This window comes from Mytilus edulis, chromosome 3, assembly GCF_963676685.1.
Source record: "Mytilus edulis chromosome 3, xbMytEdul2.2, whole genome shotgun sequence".
Lineage (NCBI taxonomy): Eukaryota > Metazoa > Mollusca > Bivalvia > Mytilida > Mytilidae > Mytilus > Mytilus edulis.
In genome coordinates, this window is record NC_092346.1 from 30085143 (window position 1) to 30101820 (window position 16678).

The 16678-nt window shown below is 32.3% G+C and overlaps 1 protein-coding gene across 1 annotated transcript in view; it reads left to right on the plus strand.

Annotated features, from left to right (window-relative positions):
- Positions 1-4762, plus strand: part of LOC139515159 (protein O-mannosyl-transferase TMEM260-like) — a 43837-nt gene extending 39075 nt beyond the window's left edge. The window contains exons 20-21 of the mRNA XM_071304722.1: positions 3987-4221; positions 4689-4762. Of these exons, the coding sequence (XP_071160823.1) occupies positions 3987-4221; positions 4689-4762 (309 nt within the window). The remainder of the gene's footprint in view (positions 1-3986; positions 4222-4688) is intronic.
- Positions 4763-16678: the final 11916 nt, after the last annotated feature.

Genomic DNA, 16678 nt, shown 5'->3' on the forward strand with positions numbered 1-16678 from the left:
ATCTGTATGAAAAGATTTCCAATACAACTATATTATTGAGAAGGAATGTTTACATGCTATACTCTCGTACTAGTATTACAGGGTTCTTGTGGCGTTCACCTTAGACACACATCGTTTTAACGATGTTTAAAAAAAGACAGAACCAATTTAATGTCATATTTCCCTATTTTTTAAATATAACTAAATTCTTTTATCTGACAAGAATACCCCTATTCAGCGAACAAGTAATTTATTCTTTTTTCTGTTATTGAATACCAAGAAAGAAAATAAATCCCGAAATTAATTTGAAACTTTGATACTCAAAAGTTTCCCAGCAAAATATTCACATCCCCTGGGGATAATTAGTGTTCGTCCAGTGGCATATATAACAATTGTGATGACGAACTCCTTCCTTTGTTTGAGAACAATCTTATTGAAATATAAATCTGTGATTTTCCTAGGTCCACAGCTTCAATGAACCAAAGCAAAAGTTATACATCGACCTGTATTTAAATCAAATTGGTTCTCTTCTTCTTTTGGTATACAACTGTAGTCTATCGACATTCGATGATTACATACTGTTGGCATACGTGGACTAGTCTATTTTCAACACTTTTACCCCTATTTATTCAAAATATATGTTTTTTTCTTATGTTCAATGTATACACGTATATATTTTAAATTGCGCTATAGTTCCGTAACTTTCTATCCAGTCGTATAAACGAATCGTCGGCAAGTGCGTACATTTTTTTTAAATCAATATTTCTGGTCTGTTCCAATCTGTCCTTCACTATTGACAATGACTATATATTACATTTTCCCAAATTCACTCTTGGAAAAAATATTTAAATAGATTTTAATTTCATCAAATCTTATTTTTTGGGTATTATTTATATTTTTATGAATTATATTCTTTACACCAGAAATGTTATTTATAAACAAGCGTTTGAGTTTAGTAATGACAAGTAAGACAGAGTTGTATATTATACATCTGATAGTTCAAAATGGAAAGTTATAAGTTATAAGTTATCAGCCGTGTACACTGATCAATACCTGCAGAAGTGAAACGATGCATCATGGGAACTTGCAAGCCCGACAGGAAATCGCTTGAATACCTGGACGTGTCACCTCACACCCCTCACAATACCTTTGGAAGTAATACCTTTAGCCATGCTGGTGATCAGATGAGGGAAGATCAAAATATATTTGAAAAAAGTTTATTACTTTAAAGAATTATGAACAAATTTGATTTTCGAAAACAATTTTCACGGAACATGATTTCAACTTTGACTTTTCACCTAATTCCAATATCAACAGTTTAAAAACAACAGACCATGGTATTTAAAAAAAAAGTAAGAATATTTTCCGTATCAAGTTAGTAAGTCGGATTAAACAACCGTACGATTGACAAGATATCGACACGCAATTACGACTACATCGGTTACTGTAGTTTTGTTTCTTTGTGGTTTATAGACATATCGTTTTTATTCATCGGGAAAGAAGACAAGATGGCGGATCTCGGAGAATTGATACTCTAAATTTAAAATCGATGGTGATCGCTTATCTAGCGGAATAAAACTTTAATATCTATGAATTTGAGCATTTTTATACAGAATGAACATAATATCAATTTTTGATTTTTTTGCGAAGTTTCCCTTTAAAGACCTCTTCCGTTAGCCAGTTGTACACATGTTATGAATTGTCAATCATAACATGTATAAAACTGTTGTCCCCTGCTTAAAATCAAGAAGTAAAAACCTAAGATAAAAGCACTTTGTTTATACTTAAATGACGAATCAAAAATATATGTACAGCATTCAAATCCATAAAAACAGAATACATTCAAATCATAAATCTGTTCTTGTGGAGTATGTATAGGCAACACATCTAATATATTCCTTTCTTATGATTTCGCATCTTCTATATTTGGCGTAGTTGTCGATAACGAAGGCCATCTTTTTCTTTGTCTGGCATACGTACTGGTGGGGGCATTTTTAGAGTTCGCATTTTCTCACGGGGAAGCTCTTAAACCAAGAGTTCCAAATGGTGAAGTTGAAATCATCCCTTCGTTAATTTTATGGACGCCATCACGAATTAGTTGACCGTTATGGAATGTGTACTTGTACGTTGTCTAAGAATGTATGACATTTGTCATCAGAAGGAGCGGAACGTCAGACAATGTCAAACGTGAAGCAGTCATCGATTTCATTTAGGGAAAGGAATGGTAACCTGAAACATTGGGATAGCCATTTACCAATTGCAATGTCACTTGATTTGTCTTTATACTCTGTGCTCAGCCAATATAAAAGTATAAACTTACCTGTAACTTACCTGTAAATCCAATTAGGAAAAAATATAAAATCGGCGCAAATGAAAAAATGAAATCGGCGCAAAGGAAAGAATGAAAATTTTCAAAATCGGCGCAAATGTCATACGCCCGTTGATACTGATAACAAAATGGAGGTCAAATTTGATATTGACGATTTTCACTTTCACCATTCATCAGTAATGGTTCTTGTGATATTGCCAGGACACAAATAAATGTTAATAAATCTGGTTTGCTGTCGTTGTGACAGCCTCTTGTTATAGATGAGTCCCAAACTTCTGCTCTTAAAGTCATACATAAAACAATATACATTATCTTTCATATGCATACATGTGATGGACTGTAAAATTCAGATCAGGAGATTTGGAAATTTTGGTCAGGAGATTGGACCTCAGATCAGGAGGTTTTTTATCGACATATTTTTCGTCGTAAAACTAACCGTATGATGTGTTTTTTTCTTCAATCTTCCTTGTGAATGGCATTAGTTAAAGTCTGCATATATTAAGGAATAATTGAGAAGAATCTTTTTTTCTTTTATTTTACATTGTTGATTGCTGATGAGAATATTTTTTTCTTTTGTTTTACATTGTTGATTGCTGATGAGAATCTTTTTTTCTTTTGTTTTACATTGTTGATTGCTGATGAGAATCTTTTTTTATTTGTTTTTCATTGGCATTGGCTTGAGATATAAGAGAGATTTATGCTATACATTTATTACATAATAAATAAATAATAAATTAACAAACATTGTTGAACTTTGTCAAATATTTCTGTTGTTTTGAAACTGGTGTCTTTGAAGATAACTGTCGTTTTGGCATTTTGAACACACAATTTGCTTATATAATTTTTCAGTCAGCTTGTGTAGCAAACAGCTCACATTGAGCTGAAACCATTCCTTTTTCCAGTATTTTCATCTCGAGATTTTCATATACAATAAGTGTTTTTCTCGGCATCAAAAAACTTCCGATAAATTTTTGGACAACAACATTCCATTTTCCATCAATGCCGGTATTTATCGGTATTTGCCTTTAATCATCCTTGGCGTGTGCCATAAACAGAAGCCACATCGAGTAATTGATATACAAACACCTTATGATTGTTCAATCAAACTATTATCACTTGTTAATTAGCCTTTAGCAAGAATTAAAATCTCCACATGTTGCGTAATCAGGTAATGTCAGTTACACCGGATACATTCGATAAACCTCGTGTTTTTACGACTTAAAAAATCTCGGGTTTTTACGATCTCAATGATAAATTTTGTAAACAAAATAGTAAAAATGGCGACTGAAAATTTTCATTCATGAAATTTTTTCTACACGGGATTTTTTTTCTCTTCGACGGGAGGACGGGAGGGGACCCCTGAAAACGGGAGTTTTGTACTCCCGTCGGGAGGTTCACATGTATGCATATGTTTGATATAATAATGTTTAAATTTCAAAACAGTTTTATTAAAACTAGTATTGTAAAGAACAAAAAATTTTGATGTTTTCCCCGTTAAATTTGGTTATCAATTTGTATATAAAAGCAGACATCAAAGAATGCTTCAAAATGTCAATGATGGCAAGGATAATGTAAACAACAGATATTGAAATTGTTCAGTTTTCTTCTCAATTATCTATGAAAGTCATAAATTTAATGATAATAAAATTGTTACAACTCAAATGATTGTTATTTTCAGCTTTATGATTCAGCAATTCAGAAAAATGGTAACATTCCAAGCTACTGGCACAAAAACTTTGCCTTGGTTTGTGAAAGAATGATGCATATAGAAAGTAAATACAACAAGAAGGAAATACTCAAGAAAGTTATTCTACACTTTGAACTGTTTCTGAAGAAAGATCCTGGTGATACAGACAGTGATGCTATCAGGAAAGCTCTTATTTCAATGAAAACACAATTAAGCAGTTTTGATGGTAAAATTGTGTGAAGTTATAAAAAGTGGATTGAGGAAACAAAAATGTGTTTTTTCTTCATGCAAACATTTTTTTTAGTTAGATCTGTTTCTCAGATTTTCAATATTATATATTACTCAATTTATTTCAATTGACTGGGCAGAGTTTAACCGATTTGTTCATAATAAACCAGTCCATCTATAGATAGGTGTTTTGGGATATACTCATCAATGAAATGTCCAGTCATTCTTTTGTAAATTCCTTTGATGACATTAAAAGGTGATTAGAAATCAGTGATAATTATAACGGCAATCATCCTTATCACAAACATCTTCAAATAGACTGTCCCTATGCAAACTAAAACGTAAGCTCCGCCTGATCAGTTGAAATAACATTGGTAATAAATGCAGATAAGATATATTTAATCTAGATCTGTTGCCTTTATTTTTCTTAATTAATGATTTTAGAAGTTTTTTTATATTCATTAGTATTTAGAAATCATTTTTGTCGACATAGGGATAGTGATCCGGCAGCGTTAGCTAACTTGTTAAAAGCTTTATAGTTTAGAAGGTGCAAGACCTGTATGCTTCATACTTTGTATATGGATGCCTCATGTTACGAAGTTTCTGTCAGTTACATGTCCATTGTCCTTGACCTCATTTTCATGGTTCAGTGCCTACTTGAAAAAAAAGTTCAGATTTTTTTATTATAAGTAATAGGATTACTATATTTGGTATGTGCATACCTTGCAAGGTCCTCCTATCTGTAAGACAGTTTTCACTTGACCTCATGGATCAGTGAACAAGGTTAAGTTTAGGTGGTCAAGTCAATATCTGAGATACTATAAGCAATAGGTCTTGTATATTTGGTGTATGGAAGCAGTGTAAGGTGTACATGTCCAACTGGCAGGTATCATCTGACCTAGACCTCATTTTCATGGTTCAGTGGTTATAGTTAAGTTTTTGTGTTTTGGTCTGTTTTTCTTTTTACTGTGCAATAGGTCTACTATATTTGGTGTGATGATTTTAAGGTGTACATGTCTAGCTGGCAGGTGTCATCTGACCTTGACCTCAATTTCATGGTTCAGTGGTCAAAGCAGGGGTCGAAATTAGCGCTGGTTCGGTGGTCCAGGACCAGTAGAATGTGCGTCGGACCAGTAGATTTTGTCAGCTTGTGGTCCGGCGGACCAGTAGAAATTTGTCGATAAAAATCACTGATTGCATCGCAATCTCCGTTTGTATACAAAAAATTTACCTGTGAAATCAATTGCACGGTACTGGGGGTATTACAATTGATCAAGTTAATTAATATCTTGGGTGAGCATCCTTCACAACAATATAAAATATGGAAATTTTTGGAAGGAGTTAAACCCCCGGACAAAAAAAATAAAATAAGTGAAAATCAAAAGGAAGATCGAAATAAAGTATATGAAATTGACAAAAGGAAACGCAAATACCAAAAATCATGGGAAAACGATCGCAAATGGTTGAATTATATAGTAGATCGGAATTTAATGAACTGTACAATTTTTTATTAGTGATTGTCAAATGAATGTCATTTTTGCAGGACCAGTAGATTTGGAGCCGGACCAGTAGAGTTTTCAGTCCACTGGTCCGGCTAGCCAGTACACAAAAAAGCTTAAATTCGACCCCTGGGTCAAAGTTAAGTTTTTGAGTTTCAGTCTTTTTTTCTAATACTATATGCAATAGGTCAACTATATTTGGTGTATGGAAATATTTTATGATCTATATGTCAGTCATGCATGTTTTATTTGACCTTGACCTCATTTTCATGGTTCATTGCTCAGTGTTTGTGTTTTGGTCTGTTTTTCTTAAACTTAAACTACGAAGTTGTTGGTGCCATATTAACTTTACCCTTGTCCGTAATTTTGAAATTCCGTAATTTCGTCATTCCGCAACAAACCATTTTTCTAAACGCCTTCAGATATTGGGCTGATTTTTGGTATGTCAGTTAACCATGATGAGTTACAGATCAAGTTTAAGTTTTGTTCCACTCTGTTATTTTTTGCCAAAATTAAGGGTTTACAACTTTGAAAATTGTTGAAAGTCACAATTATACAAACTTTTTTTCTATACGCCTCCACATTTTGAGCTGAATTTTGATACGTGAGACTACCATCATGTTTGTGTCCACATGTGTTATTGAAATTGCAGATTTTTTTACTTTTTGAGACGGGGCCATTGATGTCACTTTGACACATCTAGTTTGAATCTGTAATAATTTTAAAGTCTTAAAAAATCGATTTCCTTTAATGATTTATCAATAATAGCCATTTGAACTGAATTGGACTTAATTCTGATTCCTCACATTTGTGTAAATACTATACTTTCTAGTAAGAAAACCCTTGAATTTAAACAATAAGCAGCCTTTTGTAAGGCTTAACCTCTGCCTCTATCCTCAATGCCCTACTTTTAGTGACAGTACAAAGTCTGAGCCCTTCATTCTGGTTGACTCATTATTAATTGAACTTATTGAAACTTTTCTCGGAACTTTGACCATAAAATGTTATTGTGCACATATTTTTTTCTTTTATCTGGTGTATTTTGGGGTTTCTTTAATCCCTTTCAATTTTAAATCATTTGGGCTTTAGAGTATAAATTTGTGACTTTTGCTTGTTTTTTCCTGAAGATTTTAAGAAGCTTTTATAACACCCAAAAATCATTCAAATTTTACTTTTACTTTACTAAATATGCTAAAAATATTTAAGATGTTAATCAAGCACACAATATTCATTCAAACTAATACAGACTACATGAATTGAACAGAATTATAGTCTCAAACTGATACTTAGGCTTATAATTCAATACGCCAAACGTGTGTTAAGTCTACTAACCACTGGTACTAAAATGAAAGCAATAAAATGTTCCAAAATTTGGCAAAAATTAATAAATTCATTCTATAATTTGTTAATGCGATACCCAGTATGTTAAATATAGAGATACATTTTCTAGTAATTGATGGGGTCATTAACATATAATTGTGATTGTGTCATGTGAAAGTGTTTAAAAAAAACCCACTTCGGTTTGAGGTAAAGGGGGAACTTCAACAATTCTGTCCTTAATAACCTCATATGCAAAAAAAAATGAATGACAAAGATGAATTGTTACTGATATAAAACATGTTCCTTACTATGTAATACACAATATACATGCTTATTTAATCTTATCTATATTTTGTTTTGTTTATATGAATGTTGACATAATACTACTTTTATCTAATTTTATATTGTCAAATTGTTTACAGGGATTGTTGTATTTATACATAATTCTGTAAATATAAGCATGTTATATCAGTATTTTCTGTGTAAATTGAATTTTAAATTATAGTGTCTTTCTAATGCATTTTTATGGGATTGCTTATGATCCTACAGTGTGGAAAAGCTTATCAGTTAGGTTTCACATTCGCTCCTAGTTATTGATATGATGCATAAATGTCTGGTTAATCGAAAAACAGGGGTATTATTAAGATAACATTTCCATTTGAAATAAGATTACCAAATAATGTGATTAGTTATAGTTGAAGCAAAGGAAACTGTCAAAGATTCTATATTTATTCTTAACAATTCAACTTGTATTTTCATAAACAAATCATTTATTCTCATATTTTAGACATAAAAAGACATGGATTTGATACCAAGATTTGAATGATGTCTGCTTGGTTGTGTCCAATTTTTAGTACTCCAACTATAACTAGAAGCAAATTAATAAACGCAAATATATCCACAAAAATAATCTTACCAGATATTTAAGGTTATCAGAAACCTATAATGGTTAACCAGATCAATGTTTAACATACCAACAAATTGAATATCTGATTAACCAGACTTTTAATTTTATATTTTGAGGACTCTAAGATGTTTTATTTTTCGAACATTGTGTCTCAATAACTGTGATATTTTGTATAACACCATTTTCTTATGTATTAGCTTGTTAAAATAAATTTATACTTTTGTAGTTCATGCTGTGTTGTTGAACACTGTTTACACTGTTTATTTATTATACACTGCCTACAACAAAAGGTAGACGAATTTGGTGCTAGTAGTCTTCTTTATTTTGAGTTAATGAAGAACTGTTGAAACCAAAATTGTTGATGTAACACAATATGTAAGATTTTTTTTTTTAATCTTAATAGATCTATAATTGTGTAAATATTACTGGTTTTAGGATTTACTCCTTATAGGAATTACTCCCTAAATCCAAATTTAATGTTATTTGGGGGCCTTCCAAAGAATCAATGGAAGGCCTTTAGTAATTGGCTGGTCAGTGCACTGGTTTCTAAAATCATCTGTCATAGTGACCTTTGTAAACTTCTCTAAGACAGTTTAAGATAAAACTCTCGTACTTAGTAGAATTGTTTGCCATCTGGTCTACTGGTAGTTAGCCATATTATACTCTTATCTAGCCACAGAGCAAGGTTCAACCCACCTTGTTTTCTTACAGTGACTTGACTGTTAGTGTTGCTCTCCAACTCTTGCAATTCATTCAAAATTCTGATCAAGTTGCGATTTGTTTTAGAATTTTGAACAAACTGTTGAGTCAAAATGTGAAAGTGCAAGGTGATAAAATAAAACATATTTACATTCCTATATGATTTTTGTCCACTTTAATGTTGTTGTGACAAAATCTGTCTTACAGTTTGTATAGATATATTATAGGCATTACCATGTTAAAGGTGAACTGTTGTAATTTTGAATTGCTATAAAAATGTCCAAACTAAGGTTTCATATAATTGTTAATCCCCCATTTATTATGCCCCATGTATGGGCATTATGTTTTCTGGTCTGTGCGTATATGTAATATAACCTTGCACTTTCATGACTTGCCTGTGGTTTTCTACAGCATTTTGTTCAAATTTCTGACCAGTTGAACAGTTTGGTTTTATAAAACAAATTGCAATTTGGTCAGAATTTTAAATAAATTGCAAAAGGATGAGAGAAACACTCAACAGTCAAGTCACAGTAAAATGTCCTGCACTAAGTCAGGAATATGGCAGTTATTATCTAACAGTTTGTTTCTATGCATGTTGCATTGTGGTTTGTTTTTTGTTGCACTTAATTGTTTCTGTTGTGTCGTTGTTTCCTCTTATAATTGATATGTTTCCCTCAGTTTAATTGTAACCCGGATTTATTTTTATTTCAATTGATTTATGACTGGAACAGCAGTATACTATTGTTGCCTTAATTTAATTTACTATTTCTAGGTATGTTCTTTTATAGAATGATAACTAACTATCCCACAGAGTCCAAATAACGTGGATTGTAGAAATTATAGGTCACTGTACGACCTTCAACAATGAACAAGATCAATGAGTTTTAGTTAGCTTCAGAAAACATTAAAGTACCGTATAGGGGGTTATTTTTGCCGTTGTAAAATTTCGGGATGTAGAAACAAAATACGAAAAAAGTTGGCGGTTTATTTTTTTTTTTTGGCAGATTCTGAAATCCCTTTTAAATATTTTAGCGGTTACTAAAATAGTTGCAGTTAAATATTGTCAAGAGATAGAGAGATAAGATAAATAAAAGTGTCGCATTGATAATAAAATTATCTGTTGTTATGGCTAAATGATTGTTTTACCTGCATGACGTCTTAATATTTATTCATGTAAAAACCTCTGGTAAATGTTACGGTTGATAAGTCACGAAATTGACCGGATCTTTGATGTACTAATTAGATCATAAAGGTATCATAAGTGACTTGCGACTCTTATATAATTTGACCCTAATTCACAAGGATAAAATACCTGAAAGAGTACCTCAAACTCTAATATTGTTAATTATTTTAATCATGTAACCAATTAACTAATTAATACCTGACAGTCTGGGAACAATGGCCTTTCGCATTTAAACCATTATTGATTTGATGAACGGGAAAAATAGATAAGTTTCAAGACGCTTTAGCTATAAGAAAGTACCAATAATATGCATATACTATTACGGAATTTAATTTCGCGATTTTCCCTTACATGCCAAAACCAGCGAAAATAAATAACCCGCTATACGGTAGTTGAAGCATATTAATTTTTTCACAGATGTAACAAGAAAATCACTTCTTCTGTGCAATGATACTTTAATGTTTAACTGCATGGCATATCCTATAGACAAGTTGAATATAGGGCATCAGTAAATTTGTGAATACTTTCAAAGTATAATACTGTGGATCCATTATTAATCGTCAGTGCAAAGATACCTCAATGTTTAACTGCATGACATATCCTATAGACAAGTGGAATATAAGGCATCAGTAAATTTGTGACATAATTTCAAAGTATAATACTGTGGATTCATTGTTATTCGTGTGATACCTATGTTCGTGTATTTCATGGATAAAGGCCAACCAAGCATTTGTATATTCAACGAAGTGCATATTTTCTAAAGGGCATTTATGGAGACTTTGGAAAAACCACAAAACAGAAAATGCACAAAAGAACATTTCTCCTCAATCAACGGAAATTAAATTGACACCCACGAAAAGAAATGTATCTACAGTTTAAGCGATGTAAAAATTTAATAACCCTGGATACTCTTAATGTGTGTTTTTATTACATTTAACTGATTGAATGTGAATAGGAAATGTATCAAAGAGACAACAACCCAACCAAAGGACACAATACAGCCAAAGCCAACCAATGGGTCTTCAGCACAGCCATAAAACTCAACACCTAGAGGCGGGCTTCAGCTGACCATTTAATAAAATTTGTACTAGTTCATTGAAAATGGACGTCACCCTAAAGTCCAAAACATATAAATGAAAATGGACGTCACAAAAAACTCCAAAACATATAAACTAACTTATATTAGAAAAAAACATAAATAAAAGAAATGCCAGAGGCTCCTGCATGACTTTGAATAGGTTAAAATATGTGACGAAGTTAAACATGTTTGGTGAGACCCTCCCCTTATACATTCAGCCAATGTAGAATAAACAAACCCACAGCAATAGTTACAGTAAAACTTAAAGGGGCACTACCTACGAGATATATAAAAAATCTAAAGATTTTTTTTTGTTCAATCAATAATGAAAGTGAAATAGTGAAATAACAATTCGCTTTTTGCAGCCAAAAAGGTTCAATTTTGTCAAATTACGCTAAGAAACATTGATAATTAGTTATTCACTTGCAAGTGAATGAGTCGACCTCCTTAAATCCGCATTCATGTGAACTTCAATTTAACCCCTAGCTAGAGATTGACAACGCATGCATTGTACGTGTACTGGTTATTTAAAGAAAAAGAATGTCAACAATGAAAATAAAACTACGATAAATCATTTGATTACTAATTCGATGCACATAAAATCATTCTTCTACGATTAAAAGCAATGAGAAACATCTATTTTTAATCTACAAAATAAAATCAAACAGACCTATAAAAATCCAATTGCACGTGTTGGTTTAATCTATTCATATCTTTATTTCTGTTTACATCGCTTATATGGTCATCTTGGGTCATATCGATAGTTAATTAGATGGCGTCTGGACTAAAATACAAGAACCTATTATATTATCTACCCCATGCTCTGTAAACCTTTTATTTTAGACTTTTGATAGTTTGGATAAATGTTTAACAAATATGAGAATTTGAGTCAAATCGGTGACCATAAATTTGACAGCTAGTGCCCCTTTAAGTTCAGAAGAATGTTAGTAGATACAGGTAAAATTTTACAGCAAAAACGAACTGCAGATTCAGTGACGCTCATTTCAAAATATTTATCAAGCCAAACAAGTACAAAGTTGAAGAGCATTGAGGATCCAAAATTCCAAAAAGTTGTGCCAAAAACTGCTAAGGTAGTCATGTATGTGAAGTTAGCAGCCGATTCGTTATTCGATGTTCGATATGTAATATACAACCGGCGGCTAGCAGACGGTTGGATATTCAAAATAAAGTTGAAAGTCATAAAAAAAGAAATACTTAAAAACATTACAAGGATGATTTTCATAGTTAAGAGGACTGATATATATTGCATATATTTTGTATTTATGTAATATAGATTTTTGTCAATAAAAGAACTTCAAAGATGTACTTTTATATAGGATATTTCTTTAAACAAAAACAAAAACCGTCCACTCTAGAAACATTTAGGAATATAAACCTTGTGATACATAGACATATTTATGGAAAGCCCCAAAAAGAAATATATAGTGAAAACCTACCCGAGACCGCTTTAATTAGGGTGAGACCCCACTTGTCTTTCAATGTCCATGAAATTAAATAAATTCATAGACTCTGTATATATAAACGATTGTATCAAAAGTATTTTCGAGAATTACGTCATCTTCGAGGAGGGCTTAGATTGTCACTTTTTATCTAAAAATTGTCCAAAATTTTCAGACATTTTGACATCAGATATATTGAAAGAATAGGGAGGTCTGCCCGTCATCTAAGCGGCCTCAAATCGGTTTTCGCTATATATTTTGAATACCCAACTGGCACTTTGGGCCCTCCGTAAACATAGAAGTCAGGAAGTTTACCCAATTTCCTTTTAGTCTCGTTTGTATCTACATATTAACTAACTGTCTGCTTAACATTAGGCAGATTGAGATATCAGGGGGCTCTTACCATTGCCCTGTGGCTTTTGTCCTGAAATTTGGACAATTTTTAGCTGAAAAGTGACATTCTAAGCCCTCCGTATATATCGAAGATTACATAAATTCTCGAAAATCCTTTTGATACTATCTTTCTATATATAGATTCTATGAATTTGTCCAATTTTATGTACATTGAAAGATTTAGAATAGGGAGGTCTGACCGTCATTTTAGCGGTCTCAGGTAGATTTACACAATATATTTCTGTTTTTCTGGGCTTTCCATATTTATTTCTATTTATATTTCGAAATGTTTCTTTCTAGAGTGATCGATTTTTTGTTTTTGTTTTAAGAAATATTAGATATAAAATATCATTTTTGATGTCGTTTTATTGATAAAACCCTTTATATCATAAAGACAAATATGCTACTTACATAAGCATTGATAAGGGTTTATATTCGAGGACAACAAGAGTTTAAGACAACTTGATTGTGTCATAAAACGGTTTCCTAAGTATCGTTTTGCTAATTTAGCTATGAAAGTCATGTTTTTAATGTTATCAAATACTATTTTTTTTTTGATTTTCAAATAAATTTGAATATCAAACCGACTGCTAGCAGCCGGTTGGATATTGAATATCGAATAATGAATAACGAACCGGCTGCTAACTTCACATCCATAAGGTAGTCTATGTCTGGGATAAGAAAATCCTTAGTTTTTCGAAAAATTCAAAGTTTTATTAACAGGAAATTTAGAAAAAAAGACCACATTATTGATATTCATGTCATCACCGAAATGTTGACTACTGGGCTGGTGATACCATCGGGAACGATACGTCCACCAGCAGTGGCATCGACCCAGTGGTGTAAATGGTTATCAAAGGTACCAGGATTATAATTAAGTACGCCAGACGCGCGTTTCGTCTACATAAGACTCATCAGTGACGCTCATATAAATGAATAAATTATAAATAAATTAAAAATGTGTCCATGTTTTCTTAATTTACAGTTATCATGACTATTCATAAGTATTCTTGTCACTAGATTGAAATTATTTTTCGCACAAACAATGTTTCTAATGTCTTAATATTAGCAGTATTTTGCTAATTAGATAAAATACACGTAATAGTGGCATTGTCCCTATGCTGTTATATTGGGCGTATGACATTTGCGCCGATTTTGAAAATTTTCATTCTTTCATTTGCGCCGATTTCATTTTTTCATTTGCGCCGATTTTATATTTGCTCCTAATTAGATTTACAGGTAAGTTAATACTTGTACATGTACTGTACTATACCATTGGTAAAATCTGGTTATAATTGTTGTTCATTTATGTTTAAGTTTATTTTGATTCATATTGTTCTGGAACTTCGTTGTAACATGATGGACATATAACACACTGAAACGAGCCGAAGAGTCAATTCTTTAATCATCGAGGGCCATACATATCGGAAGGTTAGTGTCCTGAAACATAAGAACATATCTTACGAATGTACCACAAATCGTGTAAACCCAGAGTCACCACGGATTATATTGTCAAAACTCTGATCGAGCATAAACATGTGGCATCATGTCCGAAAGACAGAGGTTAAAGAACTACGGGTACTGTCAAGAAAAAGTCTGGAGGTGTATCTTGTGGGTCTTTTTCCATCTCCCAGTAGTGAGTAGGGGACAACAGTTATATACATGTTATGATTGACAATTCATTACATTTGTACAAATGGCTAATGGAAGAGGTCTTAAATGATAAATGAAAAATAACATGACTTGGATGGAGAGTTCTCTCATTTGCACTCATACCACATCTTCTTATATCTATTCACCTGTAATTTACCTGTAAAAAAAATCGGCGCAAATGAAAAAAAAAATCGGCGCAAATGAAAGAAAAAATCGGCGCAAATGAAATGCAGATCGGCGCAAATGCAAAACGCCGGTTATATTACACGACGAGTTTAGTCTAATTAATTGCTATTTGTTTTTACAGCTGTTAACTTTTATTTCTATAATCCTTTTGTGTATACTAATTTGACAAAATGATTGTGTGCAGTGATTTAAAATTCTAAATGACCTGTCTAAGGAAGATTTACTGATTTGTTTAACCATACATACAGGTATTGATCGTATGAATATATACATTTTATCAATCTGTTAAGATAAAGATCTTTCTTTAAAAATTAACAACGCCAATATAATTTATGATTCTCGGATTTTTTATAAGAAGTTATAAGAATATTTAGCAAACATTTCGGTCAAATAAATAATATTTACCTTGATACTATTTCTTATCGTTAACATGATTAACACTATAAAAGTACATGCATTATTCTCAATTATAATTACATTTTCAATTACCCCATCCCTGATAAAGATTTAACATTGTATCAAAATTTTAACATTAAAGATATCTAGTTAAACTTTATATTCAGTTCGAAGCACCAGTATGAGCTATTGGTAAGAGTAATCAAGTACACTTTTTCAAAAATGTAAACCATATGATTATTCTACTAATATGAGCAACACGACGGGTGCAACATGTGGAGCGTCTCTTCGGGAGCACCTGAGATCACCCCTATTTTTTGTGGAGTTCGAGTTGCTCAGTCATCATTTTTGATGTTGTGTCTTGAGGGCTATTGTTTAATTATCTGTTGGTATTTTTTGTTTAAGCATGGCTTTGTCAGTTGATTTTCGACTTTTGAATGTCCCTCTGGTATCTTTCGCCTCTCTTTTAGATAAAACAAAGCCATACATTTAGGCTGTTTTACTTTAACTGTTACATTGGAGCTATTTTACTTTTACTGTTTAGTTTGTGTTTTGGTGATATCCAATTGCCGTCAATGTGTATTTATTTGTGTTATTATCCTATGATGATTTTGTATTTTTGTCTTACATTTTTGTTTCTGTGCTTTGTCTATATGACTTTTAAGTTTCTTTGATACATATGACGTGGCTCTATACTTAAACAACCCGTCGTTGTGTTATTGTGCTATTGTAAAAAATAAACTCGTTGCCTTTCATTTTTGCAAATATATGCCTTTTTGTGCTTTTTTGTTACATATTTGTTTGTTTTATGCTAGTGACTTAGATTTTAAAACGGTGTTTACTGCTGTACCTCTATTTTTGATATTTTTACCTTTTATGTCTGTTTTTTTCACAGGTCGTTGTCAATTTAATGGAATTTAATGCGACTGTCATGCAAGTGAGAGGTTTATCTTAGCATTAAAACCAGGTTCAATTCACCATTTTCTACATAAGAAAATGTCTGTATCAATATAAAAAAGAAGATGTGGTATGATTGCCAATGAGACAACTATCCACAAAAGACCAAAATGACACAGTCATTAACAACTATAGGTCACCGTACGGCCTTTAACAATGAGCAACGCCCGTACCAAATAGTCAGCATTAAAAGGCCCCGATAAGACAATGTAAAACAATTCAAACGAGAAAACTAACGGCCTTATTAATGTAAAAAAATGAAAGAAAAAAACAAATATGTAACACATAAACAAACGACAACCACTGAATTACAGGCTCCTGACTTGGGACAGACACATACATAAATAATTTGGCGGGGTTAAACATGTTAGCGGGATCCCAAACCTCCCCCTAAACAGGGACAGTGGTATAACAGTACAACATAAGAACGAACTATCAAAATCAGTTGAAAAAGGCTTAACTCATCAGATGGACAAACATACAAGTGGACGTGGCCGGGTACTTATACATCCCGACACAAAAAGACACAATGAACAGATCTAAGAGTACTCGCAGTTATCTGACAACTAGTTCAAAGCCACTAACAACTAATAAAAAAATCATGCATCGAAGACTAAACAATCAATCCGTACACATCCACCATCAAATGGATTTAGTGTAAAGACGTCATTAACAGCCAGAGAAAAACATGACCTTGTGCAATGCCAAGTTACAGGTATCGACA